This window comes from Pyxicephalus adspersus, chromosome 11 (assembly GCF_032062135.1).
Source record: "Pyxicephalus adspersus chromosome 11, UCB_Pads_2.0, whole genome shotgun sequence".
NCBI classification, from domain to species: domain Eukaryota; kingdom Metazoa; phylum Chordata; class Amphibia; order Anura; family Pyxicephalidae; genus Pyxicephalus; species Pyxicephalus adspersus.
Genome location: NC_092868.1, coordinates 26622844 through 26641196, shown reverse-complemented (window position 1 = coordinate 26641196; position 18353 = coordinate 26622844). Strand labels below are relative to the sequence as shown.

At 35.4% G+C, this 18353-nt stretch overlaps 1 protein-coding gene across 1 annotated transcript; it reads left to right on the top strand.

Moving 5' to 3' along the window:
• The first annotated feature begins 5189 nt into the window (after positions 1–5189).
• LOC140340450 (potassium-transporting ATPase alpha chain 2-like) lies at positions 5190–14309 on the top strand. The gene is made up of 23 exons (XM_072425661.1): positions 5190–5300; positions 6443–6568; positions 6849–6908; positions 7061–7264; positions 7350–7463; positions 7560–7694; positions 7823–7940; positions 8093–8361; positions 8464–8662; positions 8767–8876; positions 9018–9152; positions 9414–9606; positions 9727–9902; positions 10088–10224; positions 10314–10464; positions 10699–10867; positions 11078–11232; positions 11324–11447; positions 11892–12037; positions 12176–12309; positions 12727–12828; positions 13099–13190; positions 14193–14309. Exons 1-23 carry the CDS (start codon positions 5289–5291, stop codon positions 14219–14221), a joined length of 3090 nt encoding a protein of 1029 aa, XP_072281762.1. The 5' UTR covers positions 5190–5288; the 3' UTR covers positions 14222–14309.
• The last annotated feature ends 4044 nt before the right edge of the window (positions 14310–18353 follow it).

Here is an 18353-nt window from a genome sequence, read left to right as displayed (position 1 = left end):
TATATACTGTGTGTATATATACGTGTGTACAATATCTTTGAACGATCGTGTCGTTATCTGTATGTACAGGATCGGTGCTATACGATCGTTTGCAGATATCGTGCAGGATCGTTCGTCGTTCGTTTACAAACGATATTAATTGGAAGTGTGTACGTAGCTTAATTCTAGTGGTTGCTAAATTACTATTTTCAAACACGTTTTTGTTATAAATATTTTTAGGCTATTTGGATACGAGCACAGACATCTCTACAGGGGTATATAAACATGCTTTACCCTTTCCTACAAGTACTCGCACAACTAAAAAGATCTTCATTGAAAAAAACACAGACATACTTCGGCATTGGCATCATCTATGTCTATCCATCGCAGACATGCTGCTAAATGATGCATTCAACCTTGCATAGTGTGACGGACCAAACTGACTTCAGCCAGGACTCACCGGCTTTTTGGCTGTATTATTGCCCACTGGAACCTTACCGACCATAGTTCAGATGATTTGCAGTATATTTGTGTTTAAAAAACTTGTCCTGTCTATAAGTTTCCTTGGTCTGATGACCTTGAACCTGCAAACTTTGACTGAAAGCCAAGGTAGCTTCGAAATTGAACTTCATCTCTGGTCTGGTTCACCTATTGTTTATCAGACACTTGGGCCATTGTATCAGCTAAGTGCTTGGTGCAGCTAATCTGTTAATTACTCCAGGGTGTTCAATATCAGACATCTTGCCACATGTTGCAAAAAGGATTATGGGTCCTCAGGACACTTGAAACAGCTTTGAAACTTTGTGCTAATGCAATTGGAAAGCAATTCCTATCAAGTCTGTGGAAGCAATTTAGATGCAAACTGCCCAGAGAAACTGCATTATGCTCCTAAAAACTGAATCTCACCATCTTCTAAAAGCCCATAAAAATTATTACCTTACGCCTTTGGTCTTTGCATTTTTGTTTGGACTACCTCAGTACATTAGGCATAACTGTTTATTTTTATGGAACTACAATGTTATTTGGCATTATGTGCACGTAATGGTTTTCATAATTGTAACCTATTTCTAGCCCCTTCCCACCCTAAAATTTGTTGTCTTATCCCTCCCCCCTTTTTTATTCACTTATATTGTACTGTTTTCCACTCTGAAAAAAACTTTCAATAAAAACATTTGAAATTAAAAGCCTATTAAAATAGTTTTAAACCTCCCCTATTCATTGCAGTGATAACCAGGGCTTTCAGCCCATGCTGGCTGCTCAAACACTGTGATACCCCTAAAAAAAGAATGTAGGTTAAATGTGGTTGGCTTCTAGCTGCACTGAAGTGCTATTAATACTACAACTGGTATACCTGAGATCAGCTGATTAAGTTATGTGTGGTCAGTAGCACAATTCATCACATACAGTCTTATTTTATTTATTTATGTAACTAAAACACAAAGTAAAATCCCAAGAAATAAAAAATAGAATATAAGTTATCACAGGCCCATGCCCTCCCTGGCATCATCAGGATCCTACGATGTAGTACTCCAATTGAAAAATACAGACATTGCAATGGGAGGGTAAACTTTTTTTTTTGTTTTACTGGGGGAGCTCCAGCAGCAGATAATGCATGTGATAGATCCTGTGATTTGTTATGTCATCCCTAATATCGTACTGCCTAAATCTTGACAGCAGCATAAACATACAAAGTGAATTCATTTTTGCATTGGTTCATGTGCTTTGCTATAGTATAATCTTATTGTATGGCACTTTAACCAAGGCTTATCCAGTAAACCTAATTGGTGAATATGAGTCACTTTCTATGCTTTTTATGTTACTAAAATAATTTTACAAACATTTTTTAAAGTACACCAAAGGTTTTTGTCATTTTAGCCCGAAAATATTATTCATTCCTTCAATCTTTATTGATCAAACAAAAACCTGCTGTTCTAGCAATTTCCTGACACTGTTTGAGTTTGACCTGTACAGGCTAGGGTCATTGGATAAGACTGCTGGACACCAATTAACCCGTGTTTTGGACAATGGTGTACAAATTGCCAAGAGGGCTTTGCTTTTTTTTTGTTGGACCGTTGTATCTGGTCAATAAATAAATATTCATTTCTACAAATTAAAGCTTAAATCTAATAAATGTAATAAACATATAAATGTAATATATATATATATATATATACATACACATTATGAGTCTGTTACATATTACAATTTTGAGAACATACATATATTAACATAAACACACACACACACAATATATATATATATATATATATATATATATATATTTATCACTGATTTAAAAATAATACCCAATAGACATGCACCAAGACAAATACCATGCATTAAAGGTCATTGACCCAGGATATTCTGCGTCAAGTTTACGTGTTAGTATCGAATGTCATCATAGCACGTCAATGCGTTTCGGCACACATGCATCATGACACGTTGGCATGCGTCTTGATACATGTGATGACATAATTTTCCATTGATTTTAGTATACCTTGCATCAAGTAAAAATGCAAAGGTGTGAAATCAACCCTACAATCTCCCTCTTAGCTTTTTTCTCTCATTCATGGCTATCTAAAGGGCCTGATTTATTAAAGAAAGGCTTCTTACTATGTTAGCTACTAAGCAATGCAGGGGCTAGAAAGTAAATTTTATATTATCTGAAGAAGGAATATAAGGGAGGTCCAGAAGTTTGCCCAATGTATAACCTAAGTTAGCTACAGGTAGGTTAGATATTTTACTGATACTAAAGGCCTTGGCATAATCATTGTGACCTCACACACACGTGCCAAAATGATACTGCCTAGCTGTGGATTTCTAATTTTTTTACATATATATTCCCTTTAAAACACCTATAGTTATTAGAGTCACACTCATGGCCATAGCAGTTTCCAAACTGGAAACTTTGGCACATTTCAATTTATCCAGTGAGTCCAGGTGGCAATATTTTTTAGTACACGGGCTGTAAAAGCAATTAGTATTTTTTGCAACTATTATTTTGGCTTAGGTTCTATTCTAAATGTTCACTGGTCTGTTACAGCATGTTAAGGTGACCAACTCTGCATTATTTTGACACATATAAATACCACTATTACTTATCTATATGATTGTTATGGCAAGTGACACATAGCTCTCTGTTAGTTTGGTTTTTTTCAGAAGGAGGTCAATAGACATTGGTCACAAACAACCCTGCTGTATATAAAGCACCTGAAAATTGAACTGACTTCTTGGGTAATGTAAGCTACTATTTGATGGTAGTACAAGCAATACCATTTTTCATTTACATCCATAAAGTGCTAAAGTATGAGGGAAAGTGCACCATGAAATTCAAGATCTGCCATACTGGCACGCCATACTGGCACGCCAATACCCACACATTTTATTCCAAGACGTATTAGTAAATCAGCCTCACCATATCATGGATCACTAATATCCCCAGGACAAAAGAAATACACTTATAATACTATTCTACTTGTCCTGCAGTTTCTTAATAATGATGTACATTGTTTTGCATGCATTACCTGAGCCTTTCATCATTGTAATTCTTCAGTGCTATTGGTCACCTCTTCCACTAAACTGACCAACTTACATCTTTTCCCTGGGCACATTTCCATGTAAATAGTGTTTAACAGAAATACCCCCAACTTCAAATGTTCCTATCTCTTTTAAGTATCATTTACCCTCTTTATTGATGAGCACTTTCAGTCATGTAATCTGTAATTGGTCTCACTTCCTTGATATTAAAACCAGTGTTCACCAGCTCTGAATATCTCTGCGTCACCTGTAAAACCAGTCCCGTTCTCTCTCTCTCCTCTAGGCTACAGGGCAGACTACCAGTTCATCAACATATAGTTCACAATAGCAATATATGGTCCGTACAATGCAAGGTTGCTTCTATCATTATCTATCTATCTATCTATCTATCTATCTATCTATCTATCTATCTGTCTATCTCTTAATAGATATAAACAAGCAGATTTAAAAAAAAGGTAGATAGAGAGGTCAGGGAGAAACAGATCACTATAGATAAATAGAGTTGTGTGCACCAATATTAGGTCGTAAAAAGGTTGTAAAAAAAACATTTTTACCATCGTCCTAGGTTACTGTAAATATTTTAGAATGCCCAGCACACTGAAAAAGTTAGGCGACCAATGCTGCTGTTTTGTAACTTTCTCTCTCAGCTCCAATCTACCATATTTATCTATCTACCTACACCTAGGACATGTAAAATCATTAGATGTGCGCTCCTGAGGGACAATTAGTGACATAACAATAGACTGTAAAATGCTCAGTACCTGGGTACTATATAAATGCATCATATTGATAGACACAGGTATGCACACATTTATTAGGCTGTATTAGCAATAAGTAAGGTTTTTTATTGTTATTTTGGCATGGGTTCCATTTTTAAATAGTCCCCATTTTGTAAATTCCCATTACACTGGACTTACAGGGTTCAATTGCCAATGCTGTTATAGTCTGACTATAACACATACTGATAAACTGACATAGACAATGGAATAGCACTATTTTCCAGGTACAGGCCCGGGATTTGATAGGTGGATTAATAAATATGTCAGTAATAACTACTTTAGGGCATATCAAAGCGGTCAATGTAACAATTACCAAATGCTCACTGCAAATTACTGTCATTTAAAACACATACACCAGGGAAGAGACATCTGCGCTAAATATTTGGTGATTATCACTGTTTTAAAGTACACTCATATGAAATATTATTATCCACCTATTTCATTAGAGCCTGGAATTGGCCAATGTAATTTTATAGCTCAGCAATTTTTTGTACATATATATTTATTTTTATCTAGTATAAGAACAGGTGAGTACAGCTTTCCAGTGCATTGTATTAGTCCTGTACACCAATGACTTTTCAGGGAACTGAGATTTGTCCTTGGAAATCTAGAACAGTTAGTAATCACACCAATAAAATAATCTGCAGTATCATAAATATATTATGCCATGGGTGTAAAAAGATGATCAGCATCTGGACAGAGCACATTTCAAAAAGTCATACTGGTTTATCTGGAAGAAACCTGGTGCAGCTAGATCATAGGTGTACTGAACTTTCTACCCAGGGGTGGAGCTGGGGACACAGGGGAGGAGCCACATAGTATATAATATCAGAGTCTGGTCCCTCACATACTATGGCATCTTTTAGGAGCTAGCAGCAAAGAAGGTAAACTTACCTGTTCTACTGCTCTCTTCTCCTCCAGAGGCTGCACATTCCATCTGCTGAACTTCTCCTGCTCTGCCTGTAGCTTCAAGACACTTCCCAACTTGCCATCATGTCTTCCCAGGTAAGATAATTTATTTGACTTTTTGCATATAAACAGTTCTTAGTTTAATTAGTTAAAATTCAGATAGTAAATAGCATTACAGATTGTGTTATTGTTATAGTTTTTACTATTTTGGAACAGTATGCAAAATGATGGTTACTGTTTAGCATTTTGCTTTTAATGAGTTTTGGAGTTCCTTGGAAGTTGCTAATATTTGCAGATTCAAATGTCAGAGTTTCTGTTTAACTCAATGGATTACTTAGGTTGAAAGTTCCTTAAGCTATTGATTTGGATATTTCTTTTTGCATTAGCGGTTAGGTTAATTTTTTGTGTATGTGCTTTTTTTTTCTCTTTTAATGTGCAAACATGTAAAATAATAAGGCTCACAGGAGACATTTTTAGAGACACAAAAGTTCATGACAGTTAAGCCAATTGTATGCTCAACAATCCAAGTACATTACAAGTACCCACTATTTTGGATGTGGTGCGTGTGTGCATATATATACACATGTAATGATATTTACAGATGTGCAATGTGTTTGTATGTGTGTTTTTATGTAGATGTTTTTTGTAGATAACAGGTTCTGTTTATATTGCATGTACAGAACTGTAGTGCTGCGAAAACAAAACAAGTGAAACAAGTTCTGTTACTTAATTGAATTACCCATGCAGTTATTGCGGGGCATATAATGAAAATAAAAAAATCAAGTTTAATTTGATATTAATAAATGCGCACCTAGGCTAAAATACAACCAAGCATTCTGGATTTTGGGATTCCACTGAGCCTTTTTAAGCTTAAAGAGCACCTGTATCCAGACTATGGACATAATATGCACATTTTCCTAACGGACTGTCTAAGAGATATAAACCTAATTTTGGCTTTCCAGTTGCTTTTTATATCAGGTTGTTTGTTCTAAAAGACATTTAAATATCTCTAAACTTAACAATTTTTATAATGTTTACTTTTAAAGGCTTTGTAGGCTTCCAATATTCCAACAGAGTAAGAGCTAGGATTTTAATACTGTGTTATTAAAATTACATTTTTGCTTACTTCATCAATCATGACTTCCTCCATTTTTGGGATATAATTTTAGCAATTACAACACATACCTATATAATAGTGTAAAGTAATATATATGCTTTATCACTGTCTGTTTATGCAGAAGCCCCCAGATGTGTACACCATCCCTGTCACAGATCAGACAACCCAGGACGCCAATGGTAAAACAACCAAGAAAGACAAGAAGACTAAAAAGAAAGTGGAAAACCTCAAAAAGGAACTTGAAATTGTAAGTTACTAAATTGTAAGGTAATTTGCATTTGTCCTCAGAGAGGAAAACCAAAGAAAACTATGCAAGGTGTTGAATTAGTGGCACCTCAGCAAACCAACGCTTGTTATGTGTGTTATGTTGTCTTCTCTTTACCCTTTGGTTGTTGGTCAGTAGAACACTCAAATCTGTTGATCAGAAAAAATTGTTAATCTTCCACATTTTTTTAACTCTAACATTTAATTTTGAAAAACAGACAAAAAAGAATATCATGTTAAATTAACTTTAATTTTTGTTTTAGACGGACCACAAGTTAAGTATAGATGAACTAGAGAAGAAATACTCAGTGGACATTAATCAGGTAAACCCCAAAGATAAACTTATTCGATGCTTTCAATTCTGATTGTAGCTTTCCTAAACTTTGTAATACTTACCAACCAAATAAGGTAATTTTAATTGGTTTTATGGATGGTGTTATGTAATTTTAACATATTACGTTGTGGTGTATTGTAGGGACTTAGCACTGCAGCTGCTGCAGAGCTTCTTGCTCGGGATGGACCTAACAAACTTACTCCTCCAAAAGGAACCCCTGAAATTGTAAAATTTCTGATGCTTATGGCTGGTGGATTTTCCATTGTGTTCTGGATTGCATCTGCTTTGTGTTTCCTGGCCTATGGTCTTCAAGTAGCACAGGATCCTACTGTTTCTAAGGACAATGTAAGCATGAATGTACATTCAAGAATGTTGACACCTCTTGTTTTTAATATGTCTTCTCTAAATCATAAATATATTGTGTTTCCAGCTCTGGTTGGCAATTATCCTCATTGCTGTGGTTGTGATGACAGCCCTCTTTGCGTATTACCAGGAAGCCAAAAGTACAAACATAATGGCAGGCTTTAAGAACATGGTTCCTCAGGTAAGGAAGGCCACACGTACCGTAAACTGTTTTTAAAAATGTAACAATGATACACCAAGGTAGATTTTGGTTCTAACTTCATCTATGTCATTTTAGCAAGCCTTGGTCCTACGAGATGGAAAACGCATAGAATTATTAGCGGAGAATCTTGTTGCTGGTGACATTGTTTATATAAAAGGAGGAGACAAAATCCCTGCTGACTTGCGCCTATTGGAGAGCTCAGGTTGCAAGGTAAGAAGTATGGAGATGTTCACAATAGTGAGAAAATCTATGGCTCCTTAGTTTACAAGATTCAGCATTAAAAAAAATTCAAGAATACCCAGTAGCAACCAAAATAAAATAGTATTCTTTTTGCACAGGTTGACAACTCGTCGCTGACTGGTGAGTCAGAAGCACAACCTCGAGGTGTGGACTGCACAGATGATAATCCACTAGAAACTAAGAACCTTGGGTTTTACTCAACCACCTGCTTAGAAGGTAAGCTTTAGGCTTCTATACAATGCAATTTTAGTAACAAACACAAGCAATTCAGTTTGGTATTTTAAATTTTAACATTCGTTTAATGTCAACACTTACAAATAGCTCTTTAGTAATCAAACATTCACTAATAAATTGTTTCCCATGTACAGGGACAGCAAGTGGAATTGTCATAAACACAGGTGACCGTACTGTGATTGGACGAATTGCTTCCTTGGCCTCACAAGTAGGAGATCAGAAAACACCCATAGCTTTGGAGATTGAGCACTTTGTCCATTTAATCAGTGGTCTTGCAGTGGGTGTCGGAATCATTTTCTTTATCATTTCCATCTCTATGGGTTACAGTGCTCTCAATGCCGTTATATTCTGCATTGGCATCGTGGTAGCCTATGTACCAGAAGGTCTACTGGCCACTGTCACTGTGAGTATAAATACTACTTGTTCATACTTTTACCACACAAGTACCTGATACTTGATACACATAATGGAATCCTTCTATAAACCCTATTGCCCTTTCTTCTAGGTCTGCCTGTCACTTACAGCCAAACGTATGGCAAAGAAAAATTGTTTAGTTAAGAACCTGGAGGCTGTTGAGACACTGGGATCTACTTCAGTCATCTGCTCTGATAAGACTGGCACCCTGACACAGAACCGTATGACTGTAGCGCATATGTGGTTTGATAAAATTATTCACAATGCAGACACTAGTGAAGATGGTACAGGTAAGGTCCCTCACAATTACAATATTAACTGTACTTGATATATATGCTCAAAAAAACATAAATTTGACAAATGTGTAATTATTGTAATGTATTTATTTCTTCAGGAGAAATGTTTGATCAAAGCTCTCCCACCTGGCAAGCATTAGGCAGAATCGCCACCTTGTGCAACAGGGCAGAATTCTGTTCAGGCCAAGAAGATGTTCCAATCAGCAAAGTAAGTAGTAAGAGTCCAACCTGTTCTACAAGCATAAACACATTCTGGTTATTTATTAATGTTAATATATATAGTGTCCACCTATGGTTCTTTGTGATGGTATTACCAGAAAGCTAATTTACCTTCAACTTTCCTATTTAGAAAACCGTCAATGGAGATGCCTCGGAAGCAGCTTTGTTAAAATTTACTGAGCAGATCTTTGAAAATGTCATTGAAATTAGGAAAAGGAATACAAAAGTGTTGGAGATTCCATTCAACTCTAGTAATAAGTACCAGGTACCTTGTTGAGCATTGATATGAATTCTGATGTTCACCTTTCCTTCCCCATGATTATCTCATCACTTTGTCTTTGTCATTGTTTCAACTGATTTACTATCATTCTTTGGTTATTAAATTCTTTTTCATACCTAAACTTTCAACACTTTTTAACTCGGATCATTTCACATTATTACATTATCTATTTTTAGTCCTTGCCATCAACTTTCAATATTTCCTTAGTCCAAGATCTTCAGTCTGATTACTTTTTTCACTATTTAGGTTTCCATTCACATCCCAGAAGATCCCGCTGAGAAAGGCTACTTGCTAGTAATGAAAGGTGCACCAGAGCGCATCCTAGACAGATGTAGTAGCATCATGATTGGAGGACAGGAGTGGCCACTGGATGATGAAATGAAAGAACATTTTCAGAAAGCATATTTAAGTTTAGGAAGTCTGGGAGAAAGAGTTCTTGGTAAGTAAGCAAGCACATGTCTTAATACATTTTTCAAGGGTTTCCTTCAGAGATGTCCAGCTTCTAAGTTTTCTATGCAAATTTGTTAAAACCTAATGAAGTTTTTTTTTTCTTCAACAGGGTTCTGTCAGTTACTACTTCCCTCTACAACTTATGGACCTGGTTACCCATTTGATGCAGAAAGCGGAAATTTCCCACTTAATAACCTGTGCTTTGTTGGTCTCATTTCTATGATTGATCCACCTCGTTCCAGCGTTCCTGATGCTGTAATGAAGTGTCGCAGTTCTGGAATTAAGGTATTGACACATCATCTAGAATTTCATGAATACTTGTGAGTTGTTACAAATTGCCATATTCCATAATTTCATAATTCTTTTGTTTTACAATGCTGATGACCAATAATTCTAGAATAATGTTTTAGCACATTTTGTAAAATATTTGAAAAAACACTACTAAAAATACTATGGTGTGTTCATAACAGGTTATCATGGTGACTGGTGACCATCCAATTACTGCAAAAGCCATCGCAAAAAGTGTAGGCATTATTTCATCAAGCAGTGAGACAGTAGAGGACATTGCAGAAAGGCTTGGAGTCCCAATTGAAAGAGTTAACCCAAGGTAAGCATATTTTACTATCACTTATAATGAATTCAATCTAATTCATCATATTACTTTCTACAAGTGTCTAATAATATTTCAACTTGCAGAGATGCCTGTGCAGCTGTGGTAAATGGTGGAACATTAACTGACATGACCTCTGACCAGTTGGATGACATCTTGAAAAATCATCAAGAAATTGTGTTTGCAAGAACATCACCACAGCAGAAGCTTCTCATTGTTGAAGGGTGTCAGAGACTAGTAAGTTAGAGATGATGGCTATGGAAAACTGCAAACTAGAATGACATGGGAAGAGAGCAGGAAACATAAGTAGAAGTCATGAATATTTAGTAGTTTAATAAAATATTGAAAAACTATTAGGTAATCCCTTTAGACCACTTTCATTTTGCTATCCAATAGAAATATATGCTAATATAAGAGATGTAGGAAATTATGCAAGAAACTGTTTTAAATAGTGTTACCTATTATTTTTAGGGAGCTATTGTAGCTGTAACTGGAGATGGAGTAAATGACTCTCCCGCATTGAAGAAGGCAGATATTGGTGTTGCCATGGGAATTGCTGGATCTGATGCTGCCAAACACGCTGCAGACATGATTTTGCTGGATGATAACTTTGCTTCAATTGTGACCGGTGTAGAAGAAGGTAAGATAAGAATTTGTTAATATCAGAAATTTTATAGAAAAATAATCTAAAATTCTAAAATCGTATTTCCAATGAAATTCCATGATGACCTCCCTTCAGGGATTAAATCAAGATAACCATGAGTTATAATTTACAGAATTCCATCTATTTATAAAGCATACTACCTAATTGCTTTTTTACCATTAACTCACTGATGGTCTTTTCTTGCAGGGCGATTGATATTTGACAATTTGAAAAAGTCAATTTCCTATACAGTAACTAAAAACATTCCTGAGATGATCCCCTTTATGGTCTATGTGATTATCAGCTGTCCATTGCCAATAGGAACCATCACCATTCTCTTCATTGAACTGGGCACTGACATTGTAAGTAAAATAATGGCCACTTGACATGGACATACTGAACATGATAGTAAGATGTGCTTTTTCAAATGTTACAAATTTACTTTTTTTCCAGATCCCATCCATTGCTCTTGCTTATGAAAAGGCAGAAAATGACATTATGACAAGAAAACCAAGAAATCCCTACAAAGATCGACTTGTGAACATAGAGTTACTTTCTTATTCATATTTCCACATAGGTAAGGCTCAAGTCGAAAGACCATGGAACCCAGATTATAAACAATTTCTTGATATGTCAAATGGTTCTATAATAGGAAAACAAAGAGCAATCAAACTTAAGCACTCAGTACTTATGGCTGCATTACCATTCGCCTCCTTTTTTACTACTATTGCTTATTTAATGTTTTTGCATCTAAGAACTTTATCAAAACATCTTGGTCCTGGTATCAAAATGAAAATAAGTATGCCAGTCTCTTTCATTACTGTTCAATGTTCATGCAGATATATATCAATTTGGACAGTTACATGTGGTCCATAAATGACAAACATTTAGCAGATGAAACCTAAAAAAGCCAGCCCAGAATGTTTTGTCTGCAACTGTGCTTAGTAACTTAGAACTCACATGATATTTTATTGCTTTTTAAATAAAAAATAAATAAAAACGTACTATTCTTTGTTCACAGCTGCTATGGAAACCTATTCCGGGTTTGTGAATTACTTTACTATCATGGCTCAGCAGGGATTCCTTCCTGCAACCACTCTTGGACTTCGAGTCAACTGGGAGGACAAGAATATCAATGAACTAGAGGACAGTTATGGACAGGAATGGGTAAGGAAACAGAATACTTTGAACCCTATGCATAGTAAAACATAGGTGTATACACCAATGCCTAATAATAAAATGTAAACTTTTGTGATACTGAATGTAAATTAACATAATGAAAATGCATTTTTCCATTTTTTATAGACATTCAGACAGCGCTTGTGTCAGGAGTGGTATTGCTACTCTGGGTTCTTTATCAGTATTGTTGTGTGCCAGATGGTTAATACTATAATCCGAAAGGCAAGGAGAAACACCCTCTTTAACCGCAACTTTTTCAGGTAACAATAAATGAATGGTGCACTTCTTGCAACACAATTATAACTTCAGTAATCATTAACATTTTAGTTTGATTTGCTACTTTCCCTCTGGGATAAAACTATTATTACTTTAATATAGTTCAAAAGCTTGTTTAGTCTAGATAGTATGGATATAAAAGGAATAGTAACCCCTAATACTTTGATTTAGATATTATCAAACTTTAAACCAAAGGGCTTACGACAGCTGGCCAAATCAGGGAAAAATTGCATGCATTTTTCATTTTGCTTGGGTGAAGCAGAACTTTTTATTCTATTCTTTTCTATCTTAATATAGTGTATAACCAGTTAGGTATTTCTATCCCTTTGTTATTCCTCTTTGATATTAAAAAGTGGTGTAATCTAGCAAACGTTTTTTTACACTTGTCCTCCTGTCCACAGGAACAAAGTCATCTTTTTGGGATTACTGTCACAAGTGGCTATTGGTGTTATCTTGTGTTATATTCCTGGCATGGACGATGCCCTGCATTTCATGCCTCTTCGGTAAGTACCAGATTATAAACAGTTTTACATGTGCAGGGCCCATATTCACCAAAACTTTTTCTCTTTAAATTTGTTCCCATTATACACAAGCTTTGTAAATTTTTTGTTTGGATTTTGTACATATAATACAGTGATCCTTTTCGAAACATGAAAATAATACAAATAAATACAAGATAGATTCAAACTGTTAGCTTTTTTTAAAAAAAATGTGGCTTTGTTGGATTCTTAACTAGTTTTACCAAAATTTCAATACTTTTTGATCTTTTACAGAATTCAATATTGGTTTGTGGGAATTGAATATGCAGTCATGATCTTGGTTTATGATGAAATAAGAAGGCTGCTCATAAGGAAGTTCCCTGGAAGTAAGTATTCCATAAATAGCCATATAGAACATACAATATGGCAAACTATAGTCATTATATTATGTCACCAGTACAGGTGTTTGGGCTGATACATATAAAATAAGAATATGCAAGTATCAATAATGATTTCCAAAGTAGTAACCCATAACCAATAGTAACCCAAAGCAACTAATCCACCATGATACCAGACTGTAAAGACATTGATGGCTACAGCCAATATCCATTATGTGGGCCACATACACCAAACTTAGCGAATTTGTGCCATCCAAATCCATAATTGCATACATATAAATCTCATTGTTTAGGAAGAGCCACACACTGACAGTTGTTGCTAAATCTAAAAAACATTGGCCCTGATTTAATAAAGCTCTCCAAGGCTGGAGAGGATACACTTTCAACAGTGAAGCTGGGTGATACCGCAAACCTGGAATATATTTCTTCTTTCAAGTCATATGCTGTTTGCTAGTAAATGTTTTGAATTCTAAAGATCCATTCCAGGTTTGCTGGATCACCCAGCTTCACTGTTGAAAGTGTATCCTCTCCAGTCTTGGAGAACTTTAATACATCAGGCCATTGTACAGTTGTGTGGCCAGCCTTACTTTTGACTCTCTTTTAGAATAGGAGATGCAAAATAAAGTGAAGCTTAACTCCAAGCAATACTAAAATTGCATTTACCCCTTTCCTTCTCCAACTTGATTAATGTAATTAAATAATATTTATTAATAGTAATATTCTTCCTCCTCATTGGTTCTGGTTGTGGGGACTAGTTGTTGTTTTTTTGTCAGTCTTTGGGTCAGCCTCCAACTGCTCTTGATAACATGTGAACAATGTAAAGTAATACTCTCCGTTAAATCATCCTCCAGACGTTGTTTGTTTAAATATTCATAAAAATAAGTATAACTTCATCAGTTGCAAGCATACCAGAGTCTAGTAGGCTTCTTATATACATATGTGAATATGGCTGATTATTAACTACTTTTCTTCTTCTTTCTTTTTTTGTAGGTTGGGTTGATAAAGAACTTTACTATTAAGTGTCTACTCATTTAGGAGCTTCTGCTACTGGCTTTTTCCAATGTTCCCCTTCTGTACATTCTGTATATTTGTAAATATCAAACCTGTGTAAATGTAAATAATGTTTTAAATAAATAATTTTAAAAAATTTCCTTTTGCTTGAATTTTATGGCAGGATGTCTATATTCAATTTATTGAATGAAAAAATACAAAATGGTGCTCATTATCCATCCTCATTTAAAAACCTCTGTGACACAAGTAAATTTATTTTAATAATAACAAGCCTCTTTGTGACTAGTCTACATGACCCCATAATGTTAGTAGGTAATGTAAATAACAGTGGTGTAGAAGTGTTCAAGGTAAATGTAATCATTGTATAATCTATAGAGTCTATGTAGAAGGTGGTGAGTATATAAAGGTACCTCTCTCTCAGTGTAAGAGTTACCCTTTATTGGTGATTAGTAGAGAAGCTCCCTGTTTACCTTGTTGTTGAGTGTTTTTTTTTTGGGAGTCAATAGGAAAATTTATCCTCGTAAAGTGGTGGTTAGTGAGTGGTAGAGTACCAGTAGAAATATTAGTAATAATCATAAAAAAAAGCCTGTAGAAAGAATAAAGTTTCTATCATGGTTGATCAACACGTGGAAGAATACATTCCTATGTTGGTGGTCAATGGGAAGAAAAACTTTTCCCTAAATTGTTTGTCAGACACAGGGAGAACCTGCAAGCTCCATGCAGATAGTGTCCTGGCTGGGATTCGAACCTAGGACCTAACGCTGCAAAGGCTGGAATGCTAACCCCTGGGCCACCGTGCTACCCACAATGCAATGCCCCCTTACATTGGTGGTCAGTGGGAAGTAGAATACCCCTTACATTGGTGGTTATTGAGAAAAAGAATATACCCCCAACACTTATGATCTTAAGATAGAAAGAGTCATCCTAAAGTAGTGATAGGAAGAATGTACATTACATTGGTAGTGAGTATGAGGGAAAAACACCCTTACATTGGTGGATAATGGGAAGAAGAATAACCATTCCTACTTTGGTGGCCTGAATGAGGAAGAATGCTCCCTATTTTTGTAGGGTTGCATGATGGCAGGCCCTAAAAACTTAAAAATATACAACCTGGAAGACTGTTTGTTGGAAGATCGAAGAATAAAGTTTAACAGTGCATATAATGGTTCATATTTTCTTACCCAAGCGATATTTACAGTCTTTTTTCCCTACTGCAAATTCATATTCTGGGGCCAGCTGTAGTCAGATTGTAGTCAAGAAAAAACCTGCACATATGAAGGAAGAAAAGTAAGCCCCATGCTGTATAATAGCCTGGAAAATGAAGAATGTTCACAGTTTTACAGAATTATTTGTAGTTGGAACTATATACCCCCCAAAAAAAAACAAGAGGTCCCCTGCACATCTACAGACATATGAAAAAATATGCCCACTTTTAATTCTAAGGTTTTCTGTATCAGGACATAAAAATCATTTGTTCTCTAGCAGCTTCTAAAATTAGTTAAATATGACCTCACATGAACAACAATAGATGACAAATTACTTTATTTAGTAAAGACATTTAGAAGTCAAATGCATAAGTAGATATAAAAAATTAGAAAAAGTACACCCCACTTTTTTAGGGTAACAACCAATAGTAACAGGTGTTTTTTTCAAATGCACTTGAGTAATTGTTCATCAGCAAGTATAACCAACTCTATCAAAGCAAAAGTTTTGGCAGTTTTCTGGACTGAAGCTTTCAGGCGTGTATTAATACAATGCCAAGGAAAAAAGACATTGAATGATCAGGAAGAATTGCTGTTTATCAATGGCTATAACACCATTTTTTTAACAAAAAAAGAAAGAAAGATAAATTAAAAAAAGAAAGATAAAAAACAAAAACACACAAGCTCCTTGTCATACATTACAGGCTTTGGTTATTATATTAAATGTTAATGTTTATGAAAGTACAATTGGAGAAAAAGAAGTATGGCTTTTAGGAAGCAGGAGATAGAGAGGCCCATAGCCGTAAGAAATTAGGTGCAGGGCCTACATGACAGGGGTGTGAGGCCTAGCCCAGGGGTGTTAAGGGTTAATAAAATGTAGCAAAGCTAGAGGGGGCTGTGCTAGTGTGAAGCGTGGGTTAGGATGGAATTAGGAATAGGATGAGTTAAAAGGGGCTAGACGGAGGTGGGAGGCCCTATTTTGGAAGAAAAAATTGATAGATAGCAACTGCTATCTGAATTAAATATCTGTTTTTTTTTTTTGGAAAGTGCTATCTGAATGAAATAAATGTTTTGGTTTTTTTTTTGGAAAGTAGGACAGAATTTTTTTTTTTTTTGCTAGAAAGAGAGGTAGCATCAAAAAAAGGTTAATGATTTTGGTTTCTCTGGAATTTTCTTATGTTATCTCACCGAAGTACACAATTTGTATCAATAAAGATTTTCATCTTAAATATTTAAGTAATTCAAATCCCATATATGATTTCAATGTTCTAAATTTTTGAGCAGTACATGTATTATAATGCAGCACCATCTGGTGACAATTTTTAAGTACTAAAAGTAACAAGCAGCAAAGTGATCATATATTTTTCTAAGGTGTATAGAATGATTATTATTTCACATAATTACTTAAAAATCATAAAAACACCCATCAAAAATTAGGTTGGATGGATATGGAACTACACGTTTTCCTTGCATTATATATTTTTTGATGAGACACTCATATTTTGCATCCACATATATCATATATATATATATATATATATATATATATATATATATCATGACATCCGCACCCAGATTCTAAAACAACCTTTTTGTTTTCATTACAAGATCCATTTTTTAACTACTGGTTTTATTGCTTAACCCAATGTAAGCTGTTCCTGCAAAAATTCCTGGCACTCCTTAATATTCTTCTCAAAAGTTCTGTCATCACACTTTCCAGCACAGTAATATGATACATTTGTTACATTTTTCTCACAGTAGATAAAAGAAAAATGTAACAAATGTATCATAATATTACTCTGGAAAGTGTGTTACAGAGTAAGAGATATCATGTCATTGTAGGATAACCTGTAAAAAAACATAGACATAACATAAACATTTTTTAAATTTTTTTTTGCAGTTGAATCTCGTTTTCTTTCTGGTCAGGTCGATCCAAATTCAAACAGCCATATTCGGGTCAAATATAAGGACAACCCGAATTCCAACACCAACACTAGTAAATACTGTTTAGTGTGTTTGTGAGAAAATAAAATGTATGAGCTCCAGGTTTCTGACAGCAGAGGGTACTATTACCATGTATTCCAGACAGTTTTCCTGTGCTGCGAATATCTGTGTAACTTGAGGTCATTGTTTATTTTTATCTTTCTGGAAAGAGCCTTCAATTGGCAGAGATCTGTTGTCTCTTGAATATGCAAACCCAATGCATTTTTCTGTTTGACTGACAAACCAATGTGGAGCATGCATGGTGAAGGCATTGCTCTCTTTTCTTCACATAAAAGGGACAAAAAGTGGATATTTAAGTGTAATCGTAATAAATATGAAACACAGTAAGCACATCCGGCATGATCACCGTTTACAGCCATCCACAAATTATTACTTACTTTTTAATCTGTGGTTATCCTTAGGCCCCCCTTTTCTTCCTCCAGATTGATGGACTGTACAAGCTTTGCTGATGTCACCAATGCCTGAAGGGCTGGATAGCGGCATTGCAGCTGTATTATAAGCAAAGAGGACACAGGCAAGCCATGTGCATGCAAAGTGACCATGTGTCACAAACTGACCAAGCCAGAAGAGATCTGCGTCTGTACTTGGTGAAGTCAGAATAATACTAGGAAATGGGGACAGCCCAGATCAACCAGGTATTTTAGAAAGAAAGAAGAAATTAAAGACATTGTGGGCAGCATGGTGGCTTAGATGTTAGCACTCTGGCCTTTGCAGCACTAGGTCCCAAGTTTGAATCTCGGCATGGAGTTTGCAAGTTCTCCCCGTGTTTGCATGGGTTTCCTCCAGATACTCCGGTTTTCTCCCACATTTCAAAAAACATGTGGATAGATTAATTGGCTTCCCCCTAAAAAATTGACCTTAGATTGTGTTAATGACATATGATTGAGGTAGGAACATTAGATTGTGAGCCCCTTTGAGGGACATGACTATGGAC

Coding starts and splice junctions, on each gene's coding strand:
- LOC140340450 (XM_072425661.1), top strand. Junction 7,464..7,559: donor TTAAGAACATGGTTCCTCAG/GTAAGGAAGGCC, acceptor ATGTCATTTTAG/CAAGCCTTGGTCCTACGAGA. Junction 13,191..14,192: donor CATAAGGAAGTTCCCTGGAA/GTAAGTATTCCA, acceptor CTTTTTTTGTAG/GTTGGGTTGATAAAGAACTT.